The 27,344-nt window shown below is 41.9% G+C and overlaps 1 protein-coding gene across 1 annotated transcript in view; it reads right to left on the bottom strand.

Moving 5' to 3' along the window:
- Positions 1-27,344, bottom strand: part of GRIK3 (glutamate ionotropic receptor kainate type subunit 3) — a 929,711-nt gene that overhangs the window by 67,046 nt on the left and 835,321 nt on the right. Inside the window, exons 12-13 of the mRNA XM_073615535.1 lie at positions 8,543-8,661; positions 1,346-1,563 (exon numbers count right to left, since the gene is read on the bottom strand). Coding sequence (XP_073471636.1) covers positions 1,346-1,563; positions 8,543-8,661 — 337 coding nt within the window. The remainder of the gene's footprint in view (positions 1-1,345; positions 1,564-8,542; positions 8,662-27,344) is intronic.

Genomic DNA, 27,344 nt, shown 5'->3' with positions numbered 1-27,344 from the left:
TACTTTAACTGAACAAGCTAAAGTTAGAATCTGATTGGCTACCATGCACAGCTGCACCAGATTTTGCACTCTCCAATTTTAGTTAATCAACCCCAAGTTTTTTTATCTTTGCTAGACATGTTAATGAGAATATTACACATTAATAAAAGCTTAATATTTCTAGAGAGCCTTCTTACAGTAGTTCCATATAAAGGGTTTACTAAATCCCTTATAACTTGGGGGGGGGGGGGGTGTCACAAAAGGAGGGTATTGGCTTTTCTCCCTATTTGCCCTTTTGCTTTTTTGCACACTTCAGGTTCTTCTTAACATACTAGAAAATGGAGATGTTACTGTTACTTTGTTTTAAAGCTAAACATACATGAATTAAGTCACACATTGGTGAAATATGGTATATCCAATGTTTCTTATTTTTAGGTCATTTTTAAATTGCCTGATCAAGGCATCAAACAGTGTCTAGTGTGCTCCTGTTCCTTTAAGGGGGATTGGGCTGCCTCCAGGCCCACTTGCCCCTCATCTATCTATTTAATGCACGTGCTTCCATTGTGGAGACGCTTATAAATTCAGTAGTGTTGGTACTGCAAGAATACACAGGGTGCCGTGAAGAGGCCTTGCAGCTTATGCATGCGTTTGCATGCATTTGCAAATGTGTGCTAACTAAACCCCTGTTATTAACGCAGACTGTTGGACAGGTTAATTTGGTCAGTTGGCAGACTGGTTGGTGAGTTGAGCTATGGAATGTCCTGTTTTTGTCTTTCAGATTATCAATCCAAGCATCAAGTATAGAAACCAATTAAATGATGTGAAATTATAACCTTTATAATAATATGACCTACATATTATGACTAAGCTATAAGTCACAATAATTCACAAAACATGAATAAAATATTGGACAGTTTGAGTATTCAAAATGCTATAAGTAATTTTGAATACCAGTAAATTTTAGACAAGAGGAAAGCTTCCAAAGGCTGTCTGCTATGCCCTTCAGTGAAATCAGATCTTTACAGAAGCATGTCTTTCATCAGCACCAGCAAAGTTTCTCCTAGTGGTTGTAAACATAAGATGAAAACCTGGGGCATATTTGCAGAGCAGGGCATGATTGATTTACTGATCATTTGTTGCTTTATCACCACCTAGAAAACTTGCCATATTTGATTGCTCTGTACATTTGCCTGCATATCCACTTGTTTAAACCAAAACTTAAGGTCTCTGAATTATCCTTATTTGTTACATTGTCAAGGTAACATTCACTGGAACTGATCAGAAAACTCTGAATATGTCACTATTCCTGTCTCCTCAACATACAGTATTTCAATCGTAGGAAATATTAATTTTATGAAGTGCTTACCTTGAAAAAATTCATAGTGGCTCCATCAAGAACCGTGCCATATTCTATCTTGGTTTGTCTTGCCAAATCATCTGCAGAATCAATGGCAGTCTCCATTCTTTCGACTGTGAGAAATGCAGCGAGGTTGGCGGTGTAGGATGATATGATTATAAGGGTGAAAAACCACCAAATACCACCAATAATTCTCGTTGACAAAGCTTTGGGCATCAGCTCAGATCCTGAAATAGGAGACAATAGGTAATTTCTTTATCTTTTCAAGTTAACCCTTAAGCCAGATAAGGAAACACCTTTTAATCCAGTTACTTGTTGATTAAAAATCATACATACTGTACCTGATTTTGTCTGGCTATCAGCCCCATGTAATGCCTTCTAAAGTAGTACTCTGACTGGGAGATGGAAATGCAGTATTGGCTGATTTTGGGGGGAGAAGGAGTACAGGAATAATCTAATCAATGTGTTCCTGCTGCTACATATTTTATTCACAGGAAGGCCAGAGATTTAGCTATGCTGTCTGGCAATCATGCTTGGGTCACAAGGCTTGCTGAGCAAAATCACAAATATTTTGACAGGTAAAACTGTTCATAGACAATATTTCAACTGTATTTTTAACTATTATGGGGCGTACACACGGTCAGACTTTTCGTCTACAAAAGTCCGACAGCCTGTCCGACAGACTTCCGGCGGACTTTCGGCAGACTTGCGGCAGACTTTCTAATGAACGGACTTGCCTACACATGACCACACAAAAGTCCGACGGATTCGTACGTGATGACGTACACCGGACTAAAATAAGGAAGTTGATAGCCAGTAGCCAATAGCTGCCCTAGCGTGGGTTTTTGTCCGTCGGACTAGCACACAGACGAGCGGATTTCGGGGTCTGTCGTAGTTACGACGTAAAGATTTGAAGCATGTTTCAAATCTAAAGTCCGTCGGATTTGAGGCTGAAAAAGTCAGCTGAAAGTCCGGAGAAGCCCACACACGATCGGATTACCAGCCAGCTTTAGTCCGTCGGCGTCCGTTGGACTTTTGTAGACGAAAAGTCCGACCGTGTGTACGCCCCATTAGGTTGGAATTCAGTATTGACATATGTATGTTTCTCTTTGTAGACATCATTCTAGGCCAAAAATGGGATTATGTGTTAGACCATGTTGGAGTTCTAGGTCTATGTGACTACATAATGTAATGCTTTATTTCGGAGTGGGTTTTCTAAGAATGAAGTCTCATAAAATCACTTTAACCACCTGCCTACCTGCCCAGATCAATTTTCAGCTTTCAGTGCTGCCGCACTTTGAATGACAATTGCGCGGCCATGCAACACTGTACCCAAACAAAATTTTTATCACATTTTCAGACAGATAGAGCTGTCTTTTTGTTTGTTATAACATTTTGCAAATAAGTAATTGTTCTCTTTCACTGATGTGCACTGATAGGTGGCACTGATGGGCACTGATGAGACAGCATTGATTGACACCAATGGGTACTGATGAGGCGGCACTGATGGGCACTAATAGGTGGCACTGATGAGGCGGCACTAATGGGCACTGATGAGGAAGCACTGGTGAGGCTGCACTGATATGTGGCACTGATGGGCACTGATAGGCAGCACTGATAGGTGGCAATAATGAGGAGGCAATGATAGGCAGCACTGATCGGCACTGATAGGCAGCACTGATGGTTACTGTTGGGGCTGCACTGATGATTAGGACACTGATGATCAGTGCCCTGATTACCAGCATAGATGTCCCCTGTCACACTTGCCAGTTACCAGTTCTACTCTCCTCACGCTATGACAGAGTGTGAGGAAAGGAATGCTGATAACCGGCAAGTGTGTTTACATTGTGATCAGCTGTGATCAGACGCAGCTGATCACATGGTATAAGGCTGCTGTTACGGGCCTTTACCCCGATCTGTAATCAGCTGTATTCAAAGGACACAGCGATTACAGAGCGCAGCAGATGCATGCCACAGTGGGTGAATGGGGGACACGGTTCTAGAAAGACATCCATTGTCACCCTCCCAGAACTGAACAACTGTGCTGTAGCCATATTTTGGCTATAGTGCAGTCGGGAAGAGTTTAATATACAACATTAAAGAATATTTTAAATATTACAGCAGAATTTTTAATGTATAGGGAAGATCAACAAAGCTACAGCTTAATATAAGTCACTAAAAAGGGAGATTATTCAAAGTGTTTGAAACTAGTAGTATTCTACATAAAAGTCAAAATGAATTGCACTACAATTATTAGAGAAATATAGAAATACCTGGTACTTCAGTATATGGGGAGAACTCCCTTTTCACTATCAGACAACAGTGGTGCTTAATTTCCCTGGCGGTTTTCCCGAGTGTGACTCAGGGTTAAATTTCAGCACCATTAGCAGGAACCCCGAGCCGCACTCGGGATTGCATTACAGGATCCTGGTGCGGTATACTTACCTTGTCCCCAGGATCCTGCGATGTCCCCCCCGCTGTATCCGCAGGCTCTGTCCTCAGCCCGAAGCCTCTGTGTCGGGCTCCGTTCCCTGCGAGCGTCCCGATGCATGGGGGTGGAGTCCGGTGGTAAATTCAAAAAAGTGAAAAATAATAATACATACAGTACACCAGTACACTGTAATCTTACAGATTACATTACTGTATGAAATGATTTCACATCCCTTTTGTCCCCAGTGCTTTGTCCAATGACCTGCATGCAGTTTTATATTATATATACTGTTCTTTCTGCCTGGAAACTTGAGATTGTACGTAGCAACCAAAAAGTGTCCCTTTACGTCAAGAGTGGTTTTAGACCAGCTAGAAAACAGCGATAGTAAATTAGAACACTTGCAGAATTGAGCGATAGTGAATCGTGGGAAAAATAATTTTATTATTATTTTTTATAATTATTTATATTTATTTATTATATTATAATTTATGATTTTGTGTTTCAAACTTCATCATACCCGGGATATCTACTAGAAACTTGGTGGACAGATTTAAGTGTGTTATTGCTAAGAATTACAGGCCTACAATATAAAACGCCAAATTTTATATATGCAAAATAATTGTACCGCTTTGAGACGCAAAAATCTGACATAATCATACCGCCAGGGAGACACTCACTCTCACTCTTGCATCCAACTTCCCTCTCCCTGCAACCTTTTCCTCCACTGCTATTACTGGCAAATTATTCCAATGTTGATCAATGGTCTGACTTTGCATATGGCATCATTTAAAGAAACCTTACACTTTTTTTAAAATGAAATGTATTCCTATCTAGCCCCTTAATAATCCTTAGTTAACCTTAATTAGCTTATTCAGCCCCTTCTCCTCTTAGCTGCTATTTTTCTGCTGATTTTATTTATTTTTTCTATCATTTTTATCTATTTTTTGTGCTCATTTATTTACTTTAATCCTTATCATAAAACCAAAAACATGTGAAAAAAAAAATGATCAATATAGGAAGAACCTTTTTTTTTTCCTTTTTAAGTCTTATTGTCTAAAGAATCCATTAAAAATAAAATTACTTTTGCAAAATAGCATTGCCAAAAGAAAGTCTATCTTTTTCCCCTCCCCAAAACATTGTATGTGTTATTTTGGTGTTTTAAGTCATGCTAAATAAACAAGACCTATAGGAGAAATGTAAAGATTGCTCTGGTTCATTAGGGCTATACAGGTATGAGTAATAAGTGTGTGGTCAAATGGGAAGGGAGAAAATGATAAGGCCTGTATAAACTGTAAGTCACAAATTACAGCTCACATATGACCAATTATTTCTCTTTGTGCCCGGCAGCAGAACAGAGCAAAAGGTGAGTATGCAGCTGGGGAGGTTGGCACTTAAATGAACTTGTTTCTTTGCCTTGCATGGCCTTATGTTGCGATAGATAAATGAAAAAAAATATAATGGCTGACATATGTACTGTATCTTTCTGCTGCAGGATTCCTTGTCTGTTAGTTATTTTACCAAAAGCCTAGGCATTAAGTCTTGTGATTTTTGCTAACAGATCAAATGACCAAATATCTAGATTTTGATCACGTGAGAAAGCACTGGTGGAAAATTGGAGCAGCAGGAAAGGTAAGTATTTCAGCTCTTCTATTAATCTTACAAGTCCTTATAGACTCTTAATAGTTTTATGTTAACATTTTAAGTACAGAGTTTAAGTGCTTTAAAGTGAAGTTCCACCCAAAAGTGGAACTTCCTGCTCATCTGTCTCCTCCCCCCCTCCGATGCCACATTTTGCACCTTTTGGGGGGGCAGGGGGGAGGGGAGAGCGGGGGTAACTGTTTTTGACAGGTACCCTGTCACCACTTCCTCCTCCCTCCTCCTTCCCCTGTCGCCGGGCCTGTAAGAGAGCACAGCACGCTTTATGCATTCACAATAGGGTTCCCTTACTGGCAATGGCAGTGGCAGCACCTGACAGCTGATGGAAACATCAGCTGTGGTGCCGTCATTGCTGGACTCCAGGACAGGTAAGTGTCGGTTCACACTGCCGTGACTTTGCATCCGACTCAGCCCTCAAGTTGCCCCAAGTCATTTGACATTGGGAATTATATTATAGTCAACTAGAGCCATCTTAATTTACACTACTGAAGGCGCTCCGACTTCAGAAAAGGTTCCTGTACTACTTCAAGGTGACTTCTAGGTGACCTGTACTCATAGAATTCAATGGAAGTCGCCTCCAAGTCGGATCCTCATCTTTAGTGAAGCGACTTTACAGGAAAAAGAAAAGATCATGAGGGGGAACTCCACGACAAATTTAAAATAAAAAACTGGCATGGGTTCCCCTCCAAGAGCATACCAGGCCCTTAGGTCTGGTATGGATTTTAAGGGGAACCCCATATGCTGAAAAACGACGTGGGGGTCCCCCCAAAATCCATACCAGACCTTTATCCGAGCACGCAGCCCGGCCGGTCAGGAAAGGGGGTGGGGACAAGCGATCGCCCCCCCTCCTGAACCATACCAGGCCGCGTGCCCTCAACATGGGGGTAGGTGCTTTGGGGAAGGGGGTTGCCCTGCGGCCCCCCCACCCCAAAGCACCTTGTCCCCATATTGATGAGAACAAGGTCCTCTTCCCGACAACCATGGCCGTTGGTTGCCGGGGTCTGCGGGTGGGGGGGCTTATCGGAATCCGGGAGCCCCCTTTAATAAAGGGGCCCCCAGATCCTGGCCCCACACCCTATGTGAATGAGTATGGGGTACATCGTACCCCTACCCATTCACCTGGGGGAAAAAAGTGTCAATAAAAAAACACACTACACAGGTTTTTAGGGTAATTTATTAGGCAGCTCCGGGGGTCTTATTCTGACTTTGTGGGTCTATTCTGACTTCTCCACTCTCTCTGGCCTCTTATCTCGCTCTTCGGTTCTTCTGCCGGGCTCCTCCGCTATCTTCTGCTCTTTTGCTGCTCTCTTTCTAGTGGTGACCTGGTCTTCCCTGCTGTCTTGTTCCCTCTTCTCTTCTTCCAATGTTGACAGGATGCTCTCTCCCACTGTAATGCCATGTGCATGGTGCGCAACGACTTATATAGGCATGGGGCGTGGTCACCGGGTGATGTCACCCGGTGACCCCGCCCCTTATGACGTCAAAGTCCCAGGGCATGATGGGACCTACTTATCCCTCATTTTTTGTTTAATAAGTTTTTATTGGAAAGAATAATAGGAACATTACATCAATTAAGCAAATATTCCACAATATAACATAGCTAGTAAAGAAACAGATGTTCTGTACATAGTATGAGTTTTTAAGTGGCATTCTTACATACCAATAACATAATTGGAAAAGATGAAAGAGACAAAAACTTTAGGAAGAGAGGGGAAAGGAGATGGTTAGGTGTGGGTAGGGATTAAGACTTAAGAAGAATATAAGGAAGGGGAGATGGCGTTGCCTCTCATTCACGTAGTAATAGCTATACTATTGAGCATCTATGACATGTTACGTTGCTCCAATTAGGATCAGACATCATTTCTGCAAATGTAGTGGAGAACTTAAGGGAGAAGTCCAGCCTGGGCTCGTTTAGCTGGGCTTCTTCTAAGGGTCACAGGAGTGCAATGTGTTTTGCACTCCTGTGAACCGTTTTCTGCAGAGAGCGGACTGAAGTCCGCTCTCTGCTGACATCATCATCTGATGCAGCAACTGAACTTGATGATGACAGCAGAGAGCGGACTTCAGTCCATTCTCTGCTGACATCATCAAGTTCAGTCCAGGCACCGTGTCATCCCCACTTCAGAAGTCTGGATCTGCCAGGTGCCTGGACTGATGGCTGTCTCAGCCTCCCAGCGATATGCTAAGAGGCTGAGACAAGCGCTCCCCGCCTTCCACAGCTCAGCGCTCTAGTGAGCATAGAGGAGAAGAGCAGGAGAGCTGCCGATTGACAGTCAGCAGCTCTCTGTTTGGGGAGCCGAGAGAACCGAGCCATTGGCGGTGTTTCAATGGCTCAGTTCTCAGTGCAGAGACACCGGGGGACAGATGTAGCATCGGTCCGATGCTGCATCCACCTAGGTAAGTATGATTAGGGAAAAAAAGACAAACCCATACTTCTCCTTTAAAAGCGAACCAGCAGGCCTATATTTTATTGGGGGTGGGGGATCGGTTCTTTAGGTCATACATGAGATCTTCCATACAGTAAATATGATCTACTACTTGCAACCATTGTCATATTTTGTGGGAATAGTAGGTTGTTTACAAAACTTGGGTATAAGTGTTTTTGCCACATTCAGTAAATGCGGAGTGATAGATTTTTTTTATATCAGCCTACTGGTTCGTCCGCATAATGGAACAACACAGCTCAAGGATCTTTGGGGACAGGAGAACCTTGTATTACATTAATCCAGTGTAGTATTCTGCAATTTTTAGACTAAAATTGTTAACTATAGAAAAGCACAATGAGTGAAGTAACTATTTCATCTGCCTCCTGGGAATAGCCATTTATTAGGTAACACCTATGTTACAATGGCAATACAAAGAATGGTTTTTGACAAGCGGTTATGTAATTGCTGGTGACAACACTCCAATTTGGAAAAGAAAATGTTGTTTGGTGACAGCCAGCCGTGACAAACTTTCTCTCCAGCGCTTTGTGACAAGAAGGTGACAACATTACTTTTTATACCGCTTTGCTCTTTCTGACAAAAGCAGCTGTGTCTTTTATCTAGTAGCTGTCAAAATATAACAAAAGTCTTAATTTGGGAGCAGTGAAAAAATGAATAATAAAGCAGCCCACTTACCTTGTTGCATTAATGCCCCGACTGCAAACCAGAAGCTGTTTAATAGTGTAAAGTTATTCTCCACAATGTCAGTTCCTGGATTGCAAGGATGAGCATCATACCATTCATAAGGGCTGAACCTATGGTAGAAAATATAAACAGATAATTTAGACTTCATGGATACAAAACTAGTGTCTTTTAAATGTAGATGCACCTAAAACTTTTTGTGTTTTGGTTACAGTGGGGAAAGGGTAAAACCCCTGTCAGTTTTTATCGCTATCCAGGACTCTGTCAGGCTCCTTTCACACAGGCAGCCAGGAGGTAGTAAGAACAGGTAGTTAATCTTTGTTTCTATGGACCATCAATCCTAAAGCAGACAAGGTGCTACTTGAAGAAGTACACATTTGGGGAGATTTACTACAACTGGTGCACCCAGAATCTGGTGTAGTTATAGCTTTTCGGTTTGATTGTCAAAGCTTGATTCAACAAGCTGAAGCTAGACTCTGCACAGCTACACCAGATTCTGGATGCACCAGTTTTAGTAAACATCATGGTTCAGCAATTTTAACATATAGTGTCAGGTGGCACAACCCATGTAAGTGAACGGGGCACTGCCGTAAACCGTGAGCCAAACACTTGACCATCACTTGCGGCACGGTCCCGCAATGTAATATTGACATTTGCCATTAAAAAAAGTTGTCTCAATTTTCAGGGGGGGGGGGTGTGCAATAAATACTACTGCAGGTGTGAAAACAGCCTAAAGCCTTGTACACACGATCGGATTTTCCGCAGACAAAACCTCAGACTTTTGTCCGAAGGGCGTTGTCCAGGAACTTGCATACAAACGGCCAACAAGCACAAACATAGTGACATAGTGACTTTTCAGCTCTTTAGCGCCACCCTTTGGGCTCCTTCTGCTAATTTTGTTAGTAGAAGTTTGGTGAGTGTTGATTCGCACTTTTCATTTGGCGCTTTTCAGTTTGTTTCTGAATGGCCGTTCGTCAACCAGCCATGTTGCGGAATCAGAGGAGATAACGTGTTATTTATTATTGGCCTTGGAGTTATTGCTTTGACCCAAGTCCAGTCTAGAAACAGGAGGAGGAGGATTTCTTGGACCAAAATTGGTTACTATATTAATCGTGACCGATTATGTCATATGCCTTTGCTGCAGGAGCTCCAGGAGAGTAATCCAGATGATTTTCGGAATTATCTCCGATGATGGACCCCTGCTTTCACATACTCTTGGCATTGTTGACCCCTAAATTAAGAAGCAGGACACATGCATGAGGCTTTTCGTTTATTTTTTGGTTGAATAATGATTTGATTTGGTATATTTTCTATATTTTTGGATGCATAGAATTCACTTTTTGGTTAAGTTCTATTGGCAGATAGCATGTCTAATTTTATTTGTTTTTTTTTAATGCACAATAAAAAAATTGTGGAGAATAATACTTAGCTATGTGTTTTACTTCAAATGACAGTTTGGGAGTAGGCAGTTATATTTAAAAAATACAATGTAAAATTAACTAGTGACACCAACATAGTTGTATCTTTGATCTTAAAAATAACGGGATAATGGTGTTGTGCTAACTTGCACCAAAAAAAAAAAAAAATAACAAGCATAATAATATTATTCTTGCTATCACTAGAAAAAAAAGCCTTTGAAAATTTGTTTGCGATAACTCCATCAGTATCACCAGCAAAGCAGCTTCATTATTATCCCATTAAAGAAGAAGAGAATGTGTGCTGCTTTTTGAGATTTCATAATTTGCCGCGTCATGAATGTTAATTCTCCATTACGATCGCTAGTTTATGAGACCGACCGCTTCTGGCTCGTCTTTGCTTCTGAGCATGCGTGTTTGTACTTTGGACTTTTGTCTGATGGACTTGTGTACACATGATAGGAAAATCTGACAACAGACATTTGTCCGCGGAAAATTTATAAGCCTGCCATCCAACATTTGTTTGCGGAAAATCCGACAACAATTGTCCTATGGATCGTACAAACGGTCGGATTTTCCGCCAACAGTCTGTCATCGCGCAATTCCTGTCAGAAAATCTGATTGTGTGTAGAGAGATTTCCTCTCACTTTCTGTTCTGGGGACAACATTTTACCAGACAGGAAGTGAGAGAAATTGTCTGCTACAGGGAAACAGACAACAATAGAAAAACTGAGAGAGGTTCTAGCATTCCCCTGTTTTACTAAAAAAAAATTACTTCTGTCTGTGTTGCTGTTGGAGAGATATCTCCTCACTTCCTGTCCTAGAGGCAACATTTTTTAGGAGACAAAAAGTGAAGGAATCTCTCCAATGGAACCTCCAACAGCAGTAAAGCCTGACAGGAGGTCACTCTATCCAAAATGTAAAAAAAAAGTTTTGACTTTAGTTACACTTTATTTATAAAGTATTAGGTTAACTGTATCTAAAACATTACTTTGCCTTTCTGATAAATTTGATATTATAAGGCAAGTCAAGAAAATTGCACAAATTTGATTTATAATAGTTTGCCTGCTTAGTAAAGGATTGTGACGTGTGTGTCATGTCTACTTTGATATGTTTCAATATTTTTAGCTACCATAAGGATCTGTCTAGATCTGTCAAGTGGCATTAGTTGTACATGACTACAAAAGAATATATGCATTGACACACAATATTAAGGCAAATAATAAAACTATCTACAGGAATTAGTTGGTTGTTCCAGTTTGTTGACTATGAGATTTGGCAGAAATATCCAGTCTGAATTTAAGTGTACATTAACCCTAATCTATAAACTTATATAAACTCATATTTGCTAAATGTTGCTTTCTTAAATACACAATTTAAAGTGTTAGCCTTAAAATAATACCCATTGATCCTGCCAGAAATCTAGTGCTGCCCTGTGTCCTGTGCACCCTGTACTTTTTTTCTCAAACAATATCACTAGCCCTGCCAAACTCACTTCTGTGATCTACAGAACATCCCCAATATTCTGAAGATGAAGAGAAAGGGAGAGGTTCTTTAGTCCAAGCACACTTCCTTTCCTAGTGTGACAATGCTGGTCCTCTTTAGTTGCAGTATCATAGCTCCCAACTGTCCCTGATTTTGAGGGACTGTCCCTCGATTGGAACAATGTCCCTCTGTCCCTCTTTACTCCTCCATTTGTCCCTCATTTTTGGTCTGATTTATATAGTTGTATATAAAATGCACTATTTATCTATCCAAAAGTGCTTTACAGTGCTAAACCTTTCATTCAACTTCTGCATTTCTGCATCTGTCAATTGCAAAAGCCAATATTAAGGAATAGTGGTGGTAAAAAAAAAAAAAAAAAACACTTGTGGGTTTAACCAATTTTTTTTGTATAATTTTCTTTTAGGGGTGCGTGGCAGGGGGTGTGTCCTATGCCTGCAAACTTTTGCTAATAGATGTCCCTCATACCCATCTCAGAAAGTTGGGAGGTATGCAGTACAGTTACTAAATATTGTCTCTTAGTACAAAAATTGTGTTATGCCCTGTACACACGGTCAGACATTGATCGGACAGTCCGACAACAAAATCCTAGGATTTTTTCCGACGGATGTTAGCTCAAACTTGTCTTGCATACACACGGTCACACAAAGTTGTCGGAAAATCCAATCATTCTGAACGCAGTGACGTAAAACAGGTATGTCAGGACTCTAAACGGGGCAATAGCCAATAGCTTTCATCTCTTTATTTATTCTGAGCATGCGTGGCACTTTGTGCGTCGGATTTGTGTACACACGATCGGAAATTCCGACAACGGATTTTGTTGTCAGAAAATTTTATAGCCTGCTCTCAAACTTTGTGTGTCGGAAAATCCGATGGAAAATGTGTGATGGAGCCCACACACGGTCGGAATTTCCGACAACAAGGTCCTATCACACATTTTCCATCGGAAAATCCGACCGCATGTATGGGGCATTACTGGCAGAAACAGTAATTGCAGGGTGCAATATATGACATTTTTGTTCTTGAGTTTAGATACACTATTTTCTTTATATAGCTATCATGCTCATGCTTCAATGGTGTGTTGTTTAGGTGTGTAAACTGTTGCTTTAAATGGATAAAGATAAGTACAGGAAGAGGTTGGTGGCACTCCAGTAATAACTAGGTGCATCCTATGTAAAACAGGTCAACAATTGTGCTTTTATCCTGTATTGTGGGTCTGTGATGTTTGTACTATTTGGATATTAATGAATAAAGCTTGCATTTCTCTGAAGACTGGTGTGCGGTCAACCTCTTCTTGTACTTATCTGGATTGCTCAGGTCATGGACTGGGCCGGCACCCATTGGACCAGAGCAGGGGTTATTTGGGTGTGCACTTTTAAATGAAGAGAGTTTAACTTGGGGGCCAGGATTAGTACAGTGAATTTCCAGGACGGTTCATATTTCTACACAATGAATAGGCCCCACCTGTTTTGTAGCTAAGCTATTGACAATGGAATGTAGAGCAGAAACGTATTCATGTACAAATATGATAGCATTCTTATGTATAGAACCTCTTAGTGCTTGCAATTTGAAACTCTTCAATGCTATTGATATTGATTTATACATTGATTTTTGCAGGTTGTGTGGATTCCTTTTCTGTATGCAATTGTGTGAGACACAAAAGACTTTATAGATTTTTGTAAGCATTTATTTAAACAGCCTAAAACCAATATATAACAGGACTGGAATAATCAAATTTATTTTTGGTTTATTTATGAAGACCAAACAGTATGTTATATGCTAGGCAAATATATTAAGCATATAGCAGGTTCACATTAAAAATGGGTTGCCTTATACAGTATGTCCACATATTATATATTTTTAGAGGTTATTTGAGCTGGGGTGTCTAACTTGTACTGGTGGGATGTTAAGACTTTTCTGTAAGGGCTCGTTCACAACAGTGGTTCAGGTGTGGTAAAACCCTGCAGTTGAGTTGAATTCTTACTGCCCCCGCCTCCTGCTTTAGCTTTAGCTGAATTATGCCCCCTGTTGCTTTCAAGTGAATGAGGCCTTTCTGCAAGTATCCCATGTGCAATGCATGCAGTTGTGATATGCTAGTGTGGGGTTCAATGGGTTAAAGCAGTCAGTAAGGAGACTATACAACGCTTCCTTACCACTTGTCAAATGCTTTCTGAAGAGCAATAAAAAATGCAGAATGCTCTTCAGAGACGAAAACTGGTATAAACAAGCCCTCAAATCTGGGCCATGCACCATAAGTGTTGGGCATTCAAATCTTTAAAGAGCCAGTACACAGAAAAAAAAACAAATCTTTACAGAGACTCTATAGGGAAGAGGAACAGGCGGCTGCGGTGATAATGTTCAGCTGCTTTCCAAACCCTCCTGCTATGGCCTAATGCTAGGATATTCTGTTGCTTCATTATATCTTGGTAATTTGCAAATAAGCCCCACTGCCACACATCCCTATTAGCCCATCACCACAAGATAACTTGCATATACAGTGCATGGACGATTTACATTTTATCATATGCATTTGGATGACAGGTACAGTGGATCTAACCAAAATCATAGTCATATATGACAGCGGATCATTAAAATAGCTTTTTAACCAAAACCAACCCTGAATCTGTGGAGTCGGCACATTCTAGTGCTAAATATCACCTTTAGATTGAATGCACAGGATAAAATTATTTTGGTTAAAATAAAAAGAATATTGGAAACATGAAGGGAATGGTGCCAACTGTAAACTGATACAACGGTTATGTGCCAGTGCTGCTCCTAAAATTAGTGAGTAACTAATAAACTGTGAAAAAAGATCAAAAGGGCGCTACGTGGTCAAACAAGTGAAAATACACAATTGCCATATATAATGTGCACAATATATTAAAAAAAACAATACAATATATCATTTTTTAAAGAACAATCATAAAAAATAAAGTTCATAATTTCTGTATTTCATCAATCCAAAATATATTCTCCAACACCGTGATTCTGTGAGTCACTTTTTACTTCAGTATTCCAAACAGAAGGTCCTCCACCCAAAGTGAGATATAAATTGCTCTCACCAGATGAATTCGACCAGCAAGTGACCATCAAGCATGGATAATAAAGATGCAAATGCCTTCAATTCATGGGTAAATCTCCACCATATATGCCCCCCTCCTGAACCGTACCAGGCCACATGCCCTCAACATGGGGAGGGTGGTTTGGGGTAGCCCCCCAAAGCACTTTGTCCCCATGTTGATGGGGACAATGGCCTCATCCCCACAAACCTTGCCCAGTGGTTGTGGGGGTTTGTGGGCGGGGGCTTATCAGAATCTGGAAGCCCCCTTTAACAAGGGGACCCCCAGATCCCGGCCTCCCCCCTTTGTTAAATGGTAACGAGGTACAAATGTACCCATACCATTTCACAAAAAAGTGTCAAAATGGTACAAAAGACAAGACACGGCTTGGGACAAGTCCTTTATTAAAAAATAAAAAAATAAAAATGTCCCACGAAGTCCATTCATCTTCTTCTCTCGCTCCGCTGACGGACCGAAAAAGAAAAAAAAAAAAGCGCTGCGACCGACCCACCTCCGTGGGTGGCGCTCTCTCATCCCCCCTCTTTTCCTGCGGCCTGCCAGGTTGTGTGCTCAGATAAGGGTCTGGTATGGATTTTTGGGGGGATCCCACGCCATTTTTTTTATTTTGGCGCGGAGTTCCCTTTAAAATCCATACCAGACCCTTCAGGTCTGGTATGGATTTTGAGGGGGACCCCACGCCATTTTTTTTAAAATTTTGGCGTGGGGTTCCCCTTAATATCCATACCAGACCTGAAGGGCCTGGACTGGGGGGATCCCATGCCGTTTTTTTCAATGACTTCTTTCTGTATTGCTGGGATGGACAATTCATTATAGTCGCGAGCACTTTTAAATTACTTTTTTTTCCTTTAGAAATGTCATTTTGTGCAGGGACTGTTCTAAACATGGGAAAAATGTGCCTGTTTACAGGCATACTATAGACACCCCCCAGGTACGAAATTTAAAGGAATATTTCACTTTTATTGTTTCACTTTAAGCATTATTAAAATCACTGCTCCCGAAAAAACAGGTGTTTTTAAAACGTTTTTTTACATTGATACATGTCCCCTGGGGCAGGACCCAGGTCCCCAAAACACTTTTTTATGACAATAACTTGCATATAAGCCTTTAAAATGAGCACTTTTGATTATTCATGTTCATGTCCCATAGACTTTAACGGTGTTCAAACAAATTTTTTGTCTGTTCGCATGTTCTGCTGCGAACCGAACCAGGGGGTGTTTGGATCATCCCTAGTGGGAATGAGCACATTTGCCCAATATTTAAAAGATGAAATTGCATTACAGGGTTCCAGCAGTACATTAGGGCCACAGCCATTCAAAGCTAAGTAAATGTGGTGTTTCAACCTATTCACTCCCCTATGTACATAACTTGTCCAAACTCTCTAAAAGGGCAACTAAACCCTCTTATCCTTTACAGTCAAAGAAGCTGCCATCTTAGCCTCTGTTTGGTCTGCAGTTGTCAAGGTGCTGCACATGTATTCAGTTATGACACCAGTCATTTAAAGTGGAGTTCCACCCTAAAAACAAAAATGTAATTTATGTGCATGAAAAAAAAAAAAACATTTGGAGAATTTTTTTTTTCTTGACATCACTTCCCTCGGTGCAGGAAGGGAGATCAGCTCTGCCTCCTCCCTCTTGTCAATCATCTGGGACACATCTCAGGTCCCAGATAATTGCGCGGCCAATCACGGCGCGCGGCGCCGCTCGCGCATGTGCAGTGGGTGCCCGGCTGTGCGCCCACAGTTACAATGCCGGCACCGCCGGGCGGAGGGGGAGACGAGTGGGGCTTCGATCCCCTGCATCGCTGGACCCTGGGACAGGTAAGTGTCCAATTATTAAAAGTCAGCAGCTGCAGTATTTGTAGCTGCTGAATTTTATTTATTTATTTTTTTTTTAAGCGGAACACCACTTTAAGTAACTGTGACAACTATTATAAAAGCCATTCCTTGACTGTAACTGTTTTAGGAAACAGTTCTATTGACAGGTTTAGCTTCACTGTAAGAGGCATTTGTACAGTATATGTTATTTTAGAGCTTTCACATGATATGTACATAAGAGAGTGAATAGGCTGAAGTGTTTCACTTATTTTCTATGTATGGGAAAGATATCTGTTGTACTCATGACAGGTACTAAATGCAACTCTTTGCAAGTTGATAGCAGCCTTTCCTTTTCTATTATGTTATATTGCTTTTATGAGTCTTGTACAGTACACAATAATGAAACCATATTCTGGAGTGTCAGTCCTGCAATGAATGGATCAGCCAGGGACATTTAGAGTGCATTGGTGACTAAGTACTCAAGCATGAAGTTGACTATCCCTTTGACTAAACCACCAAACAAGAAGAAAATACTCTACTCCAAAACAACTCTCAAGCTCTCTGATTAAAATAAACTTATGTTGTGCAATGAACTCTGGGGAATGGGAATGGTATACATTTCAATTGTACAGACTTATTAATATTGCAGTGTCTACCACAAAATAATATATAATATGATTTTTATGTTTTTAAATGTTTGTCTCTCTACCTCTAAAGGAAGATTTGTATTTGTTTCATCCAACTTCACAATAGCCACATAGGGAGGACATTGATTGCAAAGGGTTAACTGACCCATAGGTGTTGATTGATGTACTTGTAATTGTAAAGGCAGAAGGTTTTTTATCTTAACCTTCTGTGCACAGCAGCCCCGCTCAGCCCCCCTAATATTTACCTGAGGTCCCTACAGATCCAGCGATGTTGCAAGAGTGTCTCAGCTACCTGGGACTCCCCTCCTCATTGGCTGAGACACAATCAAATCAAGTCAGTCAGCCAAGGAGGAGCGAAAGGGGGCGAGGCTGGGCCACAGCTCAGTGTCTGAATAGACACATGGCACTGTGGCTCAGCTTGGGTGCCCCTATAGCAAGCTGCTTGTTGTGGGGGCACTCAACAGGAGGGAGGGGCCAGGAGCATCAAAGAGGGACCCGAAAAGAGGAGGATCCGGGCTGCTCTGTGTAAATCCACTGCACTGAGCAGGTAAGTATAGACATGTTTGTTATTTTTAGTGAAAAAAACAAGACTTTAGTATCACTTTAAGGCACATATATAAAGCTTTGCTGACTTCCATCATTTAATCATGTGCAAGCAAAAATACAGTTTTTTTTTTTCCTTGCACGTGATTGGGTGTTCTTTGCAAAGTGAATTTTCACCACATTCACTAAGCTACGGGAAAATGTCCTTGCAAAGAGAAAATTCCCTTGCAAAATGATGGGGGAACATACACTCTTCACATCATTAACCACTTCAGCTCCAGAAGGATTTGCCCACTTCCTGACCAGGCCATTTTTTGCCATAGGACACTGCAGCATTTTAACTGACAATTGCCTGGTGGTGCGATGTTGTACCCAAATGAAAATTATGTCCTTTTTTCCCCACAAATAGAGCTTTCTTTTGGTGGTATTTGATCACCTCTGCGTTTTTTATTTTTTGCGCTATAAAAAAAAGAGCAACAATTTTGAAAAAAACACAATATTTTGTACTTTTTGCTATAATAAACATCCAAAAAATAAGTAAAAAAAACTAATTTCTTCATCAGTTTAGGCCGATATGTATTCTACATATTTTTGGTAAAAAAATCACAATAAGCGTATATTGATTGGTTTGCGCAAAAGTTATAACGTCTACAAAATAGGGGATAGATTTATGTCATTTTTATTATTTTTTTTTACTAAGTAATGGTTGTGATCTTTGATTTTTATCAGGACTGCGACATTGTGATGGACACATCGGACACTTTTGACACTTTTTTGGGACCAGTGACATTTATACAGTGATCAGAGCTAAAAATAGCCACTGATCACTGTATAAATGTCACTGGCAGGGAAGGAGTTACACTAGGGGGCGATCAAGGGGTTAACTGTGTTCCCTATATGTGTTTCTAACTGTGGGGGGAATGTGGCTTACTAGAGGACGTGAGAGATAATTGTTCCTACTTAGTAGGAAAAACGATCTCCTCTCGCCTGACAGAACCGGGATCTGTGTGTTTACACACACAGATCCCGGTTCTCGCTCTGTAAGAGCGATCGCGGCTGCCTGTCGGTCTTTGCGCCCACCGAGCATGTGCATCAGCTCCAGGGACACACTGCGGGCCTGCTATAACATCTTAAAGAGCCGACGTACAGCTACGACGGCTCACGCAGCTGTGCTAACCTGCCGCAGTATAATTGCGGCGGCTCGTCGGGAAGTGGTTAAAGTGGTATTAAACCCCAAAACAAAAATTTTACATAGTGCAGCTTACCAATAGGAATTGGCAGAATGGACCCCTGTTCGGTTTGCACCAGAACTTTCGAACACCGTTAAAGTTCGGACTCGAATAACAAACCCCATTAAAGTCAATGGGACCGAACGTCAAAAATCAAAAGTTCCCAATTTGAAGGCTTAAATGCAAGTAATTGGGCATACAGTGGTTATAGGGGTCCGAGTCCTGCCCTGGGGGACATGTATCAATAAAAAAAAAGTTTGCGAAAAGTGTCATTTTTAAATGAGCAGTGATTTTTTGATTTTTAAAGTGAAAGCATACAAATGAAAAATTCCTTCCAATATAGTGCCTGGAGGTCTACCTGTAAAGTAGCAGATCTGTACCATGTCTAGAATCTGCTGCAGCAATAATTTCATTTATAAAGCCAAATAAAAATGACATTTTCCCTGCAAGCCGCCTTTATTTTGCTCAGGAACAGCTGGGGAGCCAGTGTGTATGAAGAGGCCACAATGTAGTGCACTGCGAACAAGATTAGAGATTTTCTGGATAAATTCTTATGTCACTTTGACTTTGGATAGAAGTAACGGGTGCGTAAAAATCGGTCCTTTGGGTGTTGGTGGTGCTTTCCCACCGTAACCCTATAGAGGTAATCTTGATGAAAGCAAGAATTGACCTTGCTGTAAAAAATTGCAATGATGTGCACCTGTCAAACAGGTGCAGAAAAATTGTTCTTTGGGTGTCAGTGGCGCCTCCCCACTGTAACCCTATAGAGGTATTTTTGATGAAAGCAAAAATTGGCCTTGCTGTAAAAAATTGCAATAATATGCACCTGTCAAACAGGTGCAGAAAAATTGGTCTTTGGGTGTCGGAGGCGCCTTCCCACCGTTACCCTATAGAGGTACTCTTGATGAAAGCAATAATTGGTTTTGCTGTAAAAAATTGAAAACAGGTGCAGAAAAATTGGTCTTTGGGTGTTAATTGTGCCCTTGAAACCTATACAAAAAACATTCTTCCAGATGAAATGATTGAACACCCTCAAAGCTAGGCAGCCTCAAAGTCCTGCAGAAATTCCACATCCCAAAAAGACTTAATCGGTGACATTGGCATCAGGGGCTTCGTAGTAATCCAGGACTGATTCATTTTTTTAAAACTCAAATGGTCCACTGAGCCTGTGGACAGCCTATGATCAGTAACGAAATCTCCTGCAGCACTGAATGCCTGTTCTGAAAGCACGCTTCATGCAGGGCAGCCCAACAACTCAATAGCATACTGGGCAAGTTCTGGCCAGTTGTCTATTCTCATGACCCAGTAAGTCAGTGGATCGTCAGCTCTCTATCTCTGCTTTGCCCCCCTTGAGGTAATTGTCCACCATGTGATGCAGACGCTGCTGATGGGATGTGAAATCTGACAGCCCTGGGAGGCGAGGACTAACAAAATTCCAAAATGCCTCACTCACTTGGGCGGGCGCTTTCTCCAATGCTCCTCTCTTGACCAACAGAAGACTCAAAACTATGTTTTCCACGACACTGTAACCTACTGGAGAGTGGAAAAACGTTCTATAAAAAAATTCTTTAACGTGTCCTCAAGACATTTTATCTTCTGCACTCTTTGTGGGGACGGGATGAGTTCTGAGACCTTCCCCTTATAACGGTGGTCAAGGAGGGTTGCCAACCAGTAATCATTCTTCTCCTTTATGTCACAAATTCTTGAGTCCTTTTGCAGGCTTTGAAGCATGAGGTTGCCCATGCGCCTCAAATTTGCCGAGGCTTGAGAAGCAGACACCTCAGGGTCACTCAGGATGACAGCATCTGGAACTTCCTCCTCCCAGCCATGTACTACTCCCAAGGTAGTACCTGGGGTTGGAAAGTCATTGCTTACAGATTGACGTGTGTCTTCCTCTTCTTCAAACCCTTTGAAAGTGCCAGAATCCTCCTCCTCATCCTCCTCCCCTCTCTCCTCTTGTGTGTTCTGTGACATTGGAATGATGGTGTCTGGATAAAGTGGGCCTTGAGAGGAAAGGAAGTCCTCTTCTTCCTCCTGCTGCTCTGCCTCCAGTGCCCTGTCCATAATGCCACACAGAGTCTGCTCCAGCAGGAAACAACAGGGGTTGTGTCCCTGATGCATGCACTGTCACAGCTTATTATCCTTGTGACCTCCTCAAATGGTGGCAATATAGTGCATGCATCCTTAAGGATCAGCCATTGGTGTGGGGAAAAAAAGCCGAGGCGTCCTGAGCCTGACGTCGTGCTGTACTTGTACAGGTACTCTTTAATGGCTCTCTACTGCAGGAATAGCCACTGCAGCATTCCCAAAGTTGAGTTCCACCTGGTGGGCATGTCACAAATCAGGGGGTTTATCGGCAGGTGGAATTCCCACTGAATTTCAGCCAAACGTGCACTGGCTGTGTATGACCACCTGAAATGGCTACAGACTCTTTTGGCCTGCTTTAGTACTACTTTTAACCCTGGGTACATACTTAGGAAACACTACACCACCAAATTGAGGACATGTGCCAGGCATGGCACATGTGCCAACTTTCCCTGTCTAAGGGTGAACAGGAGGTTTGAGCCTTTATTGGACACCACCATTCCTGGCTCCAGCTGGCATGATGTGAACCACCTCTGGGCCTGTCCCTGCAGAGCTGCAGGAATCTCTACTCTGGTGTGGTTACTGTCCCCTAAACACACCAGCTGAAGCACTGCATGGCACCTTTTAGCCTGACTCTGGGACTAGCCCTTTGAACGCTTAGGGGGTACCTGATTCATAGGACAATTCTGCAGAGAAGGACATGGAGGAGGTGGAGGAGAAGGAGGAGGGGGTAGAGCTCACAGGTCTGGTATCATCACCACCAGCTGTATGGAGACATGGGGGCACAATAAGCTGCAGCACTGAGCCCTGTCCTGCACCCTTTTGAGTTGCAAGCAGCGTTACCAAGTGTGCTGTGAACAAAATATATCATCCCTGCTCATGCTTGCTGGACCACGTGTCAGCAGCTGACTGCCTTGCCCAATGATGCCAGAACATTCCCTTCCACGTGATGGTAGAGAGATGGAATGGCCTGACGTGAAAAGTAGTAGCGACTGGGAAACTGCCATTGTGGTACAGCAGATTGTGCGAATTCATGGAAGGGAATCCACCAGGCTGAAAGGCAGAAGTTGGAGAGCCAACAGCTTTGACAAGCTTGCATTCAGACACTGGGCATGTGGGTGACAGGGACTGTTTTTTTTTCTGCTGCAGCACATGGGGCAGAGAAATTTGCTGGCTACAGTCTACAGCTGGTGGTGTGCTGCTGGCAGATGTGCTGCTAAGACCTGGGACACCCTGTGCTATACTATCATCCCTGACAGTGGAGGCTGCTGAGAGGTAATGACTCAGTATCGCAGGGGTAGACTGATGTGGATAAGGAGGAGGAGGGACAGATTTTTGCCCCTTTTGTGTGGCTTTTAGGTGCTCTTGCCAATGGGCTGAGTGGTTGGACGTTAAATGCCTTGTTAAGCATGTGGTATACAAATGGTTGGTGTTTTTGCCACGTTTGATGTGCCTGAGACACAGTTTGCAGATAGTGATAGTGCAATATGCTGCAGATGTGCTGAAAAAGGTCCAGACAGCTAAGCTTTGGGGAGTGGGCTGGAAGATAACAGCTGCATCATGTGAAGGAATAGGGTGGCTGCTCTCTACTCTTTCTTGATGTCGGCCTCCTTGGGGTTGTGCTGCCTCACCTTCACTTTCCTCCTCTGCTCTATCTGGCACCCAAGTCGCATCAGTGACCTCATCATCATCATCGTCATCTCCATCTCCTCCATCTTCATCAATACCACTGGAAACGACTTACAGCTTGGGGAATACGCTGCAGCTTGGGGAACATGAACGCCAATTTGTCTATCAGTATTCCTCCCTCTCCCTAGGCTCATGTTGCTGTCATCCTCAACCTCAGAACCATAATCTGAATCCAGTAATGACTGGGTATCATCAAGGAGCAAGTGGCTGACGCTGTGGTCAAATAACTCAGCTGACTCCTCAATGGCTGATGTTGGGGCTATGGCAGCAATAGTTGTAGACAAGGAGGCAGGTTTATCCACTCTGACAACTGCAGGGGACTGCACACTTGTCTTTGCTTGCATGACCGAGGATGAGGAGGATCAGGAAGGTTTAGTAAGCCAATCCACCACCTCCTCTGCATGCTGTAGCTGGATAGCATGGGTAAACTCACTAAACAGAGGAAATGATGCTCTGCCTGAGGACTGACCACCACATCCACCTTTGCCTGTGGACACATTTGTTGCTGGCCCCCTTACAGTGCCAAGGGAATGTCTGCCTCTCCTTGTTGTCCTCCCAGACATTATTGGGAGGGTGGGGGCGGTGCTTATAAGCAAATGTAAAGAAGAATTTGAAATCTGTACATAGATGCACTTTAATCAATGTAAAGAGGTGTTTGGTGCACTTTAATTTGAGTACACACACTACGCAGACACACTCCATGGATACACTATAATATACTGCAATATAATGTGCCAAATGTACAGTGACGCACAGAACTATATGGCGTTAAACTGGCAGTAACGCACACAGAACTATATGGCGTTAAACTGGCAGTAACACACGCAAAGCTATATGGCGTTACATTGGCAGTAACGCACAGAGAAGTAAATGGTGTTAAACTGGCAGTAACGCACACAAAACGATATGACGTTAAACTGCCAGTAATGCACAGAGAAGTAAATGGCATTAAACTGGCAGTAACGCAATCAAATAATCACTACACTGATGCTATCTGAAATGTCCCTACTCTATCTATACACTAATGTAAGATTACTGACACGGTCTCACTACACTACACTGAAACTATCTGAGCTGTCCCTACTCTGAATGACACAGTCTCACTACAGTCCCTGTCCCTACTCTAGCTGCACACTATGCAAAGCTGAATGATGGTCCTCCTCACTACACTCACACTACCCCTAGACTGACACTAAACTAATATTCGACACTGACAATTGAAGCAAAATAGCACAGTATAGCACACTACCAACTAATAGCACTAAACAGAGCCCTGTTCTATCTCTCTCCACGCCGAAATCACATTGAAAATGGCTGCCATTGGAAGAATACTTTTAAACTGTGAGGCGGGAATGAGCCATGATTGGATAAAGTCATGATTACAGTGTCCAATCATGACTCTGGCAGTGCTCTGTGCCCTGATTGGCTGAAGCTTTCACTGCTTCAGCCATTTTGGGCTTGCAATGCACCATTCAATGCCGCAATCGCAATGCATTGTGGTCGGTTTGGGGGAGCGAACAAACGGACGAACGACCCGTTTGTTTGGCTGTTTGCCGAACGTCAAAACAGTGAAAGTTCAGCCAGAACTTATGCTCGGGCCGAAGCGTTCGCTCATCCCTACTTACCAATAATAAGATTTGGTGGTTGCATTAATTTGCTTTGTTTAGGCATTTTTTCACTTTGTTTTCACCTGTCAGTAACACACCTCCTGTATTAAAGTGCCCCAACGCTAAATGAAGGAGCACAGAGGGCACCTTTGGACAGCAGCATTTGCAGTCTAAGGAGATGGGAGTGTTAGGCTGGCCATACATTATACAATTGTCTTGTATAGTTTTTCTTTATGCCCCGTGTACACGATCGGACTTTCCGACATTTGTCTTGCATACACATGGTCACACAAATGTTGGGCAACAATTATGAACGTAGTGACGTACAAGACATACGTGATGTCTCCATTACGAACGCTAGTTAAATCTCCGGCTCGTACTTGATTCCGAGCATGCGTGGACGCAGACCTAAACAATTTCAATTTGTATGCAATTAGGCAGACCTTGCACTACATAGTTGAAGGTAAATCTAAAGGAAATTCTAAATTGTATAATCTATGGCCAGCACATTTAGATACACTAACAAACTGAAGCCAAACTTCAGCTAATACAGTATTTATTAGTGGCTACAGCAACAGTTTACTTTTCCTCTTAGGATAAAGGTTTTACAAAAAATAAATAAAAGCTGATTACTGTGTGCACCCCTGTCAGTGGTAAATGGTTTGTTCCATTTAACTGCTACATCTAAAAGAGCTTGTTCTTTTGAAAAACAAACGACTTACTAGCTCGTTTACAGGATGCAAATTAAGTAAAGAAAATCTAAAAAAAGTAAATGAATGCAACAATTTTACCTATGAATTGGTAAGCTGCAATTTAAAGCGGAACTTCCATTTTAAGCACTCCTTGTCCCCTTACATGCCACATTTGGCATGTATTTTTTTTTGGGGTGGGGGGTGGGTATCTTATTTTTAGAGGGACTTCCTGTCCCACTTCCTCCTTCAGCTTTTGGCTGTCTAGGGACCTTTCCCCCTAGGTGGCCCCTCCCTTCATGCAATCTTCTGGGACACGTCACAGGTCCTAGAAGATTGCCTGGCCAATGGCAGAGCACAGCGCAACTTGCACATGAGCAGTGCACGTCGAGCCATGAAGCCATAAGCACCGCGGAGAGGTGGAGGAGAGGAGCGAGGCTCCGGGCGGTCGCATCGCTGGATTGTGGGACATGTGAGTGTCTGTTTATCAAAAGTCAGCAGCTACACTTTTTGTAGCTGCTGACTTTTAATAAACTAAAAAACGTATGGAACTCCGCTTTAGTAAATATTTGCTTTTGGGTTTAACACTGCTTTAAAGAGTGCACATTGCTTGCTCAGGGGTTGCCCTTGTGGAAGAAGGTGGGGAGTGACTTCCATAAAAGAGCTTTAGTTCTGCCTGTGCATGTCAGAGTGTCAGCACAATAAAGCTGTATGTCCAGCCATAGGGGTGGCTACACTGGGGCTCCCTGTAATGCAGTGTAGCCACCCTTTAGGTGGAAATAACAGGGACATAAATAAGTATGTCAGATTGTAATAACACTTTAATGTGATGTCTTTCAGTGTCAATATACTTTACTGTTACATTTAGCAAGTTAGGTAAATGTTTCAGATGTCTTGCTATTACAGTCATGAGAGAAGGTGCTCAGATATTCTGATACCGCTGGTTCTATTTTATTTGGAGCTGCATAAAATCTTCTTTGCTATAATCTCAGGAGGTGACCTTGTGCTGATTGCACTGATGAAGTGACCTCCTCCAGTCGCAAACACTAAGCTCTCATGGATCAAAGAAAGCATCATTAATACAATGTCACTCCTTCACATATAGATAGAATAAGTCACTTTGCAAACAGAACTGCAGGCTACGGCTCACACTGCATCAAAGATAAAAGGTATGAAACTTTTATGTCGTGAAGTGCACTCTGAAGAAAGATTCTGAGGCCTGGAGAACCAAGTATAAAGTATTGATAAACCGCTATGTGATGAGCATCCCATTGCACTCATCAGAATTCAGCCTCATAACTTGTAATTAGGGTTGAGAATGTTAGATGCTCATAAATGGTTTTCCCTAGTAGGAATAAACTGCAATATTGCATTTATTGAACACACTCAAATAAAGCATCACAAAAGGTTACATTCTGGGATGGCATTGAAAACACACAACAAATGATACAAATTTTCATTACATTTGTATACCAGAAAACATTTTGTATGCAGACTAACAGGAGATATTATGGTCTAAATGTATGAATCATACTGTGCTGCTTTGCTGGTTTCTAAAGCCAATATATTGGTACCTAGTAAATAATAAAACAACACACTTATCTGTATTGTGTATGTTACTTCACTTGCCTAACTAAAGAAAAAAGCCTAAAGGTGTTTTTTTTAGTTTTTAACCCAATATTCCTTCTAGCAGAATATATATATATATATATATATATATATATATATATATCTTATACATATATTTTATATACAGTATCTTACAAAAATGAGTACACCCCTCACATTTTTGTAAATATTTTATTATATCTTTTCATGTGAGAACACTGAAGAAATTACACTTTGCTACAATGTAAAGTAGTGAGTGTACAGCTTGTATAACAGTGTAAATTTGCTGTCCCCTCAAAACAATTCAACACTAGGGATGAGCCGAACACCCCCCTGTTCGGTTCACACCAGGACATGCGAACAGGAAAAAAATTTGTTTGAACACGCGAACACCGTTAAAGTCTATGGGACACGAACATGAATAATCAAAAGTGCTAATTTTAAATGTTTATATGCAAGTTATTGTCATAAAAAGTGTTTGGGGACCTGGGTCCTGCCCCAGGGGACATGGATCAATGCCAAAAAAAGTTTTAAAAACGGCCGTTTTTTCGGGAGCAGTGATTTTAATAATGCTTAAAGTGGAACAATAAAAGTGTAATATTCCTTTAAATTTCATACCTGGGGGGTGTCTATAGTATGCTTGTAAAGGGGCGCATGTTTCCCGTGTTTAGAACAGTCTGACAGCAAAATGACATTTCAAAGGAAAAAAGTAATTAAAAAGTACTTGCGGCTATTAATGAATTGCCGGTCCGACAATACACATAAAAGTTCATTGATAAAAACAGCATGGAAATTCCCCACATGGTAACCCTGAACCAAAATAAAAAAAAAAAAAATGACGTGGGGGTCCCCCTAAATTCCATACCAGGCCCTTCAGGTCTGGTATGG

This window comes from Aquarana catesbeiana, linkage group LG02, assembly GCF_042186555.1.
Source record: "Aquarana catesbeiana isolate 2022-GZ linkage group LG02, ASM4218655v1, whole genome shotgun sequence".
Classification (NCBI taxonomy): domain Eukaryota; kingdom Metazoa; phylum Chordata; class Amphibia; order Anura; family Ranidae; genus Aquarana; species Aquarana catesbeiana.
This window is presented reverse-complemented; position numbering and strand designations above follow the sequence as displayed.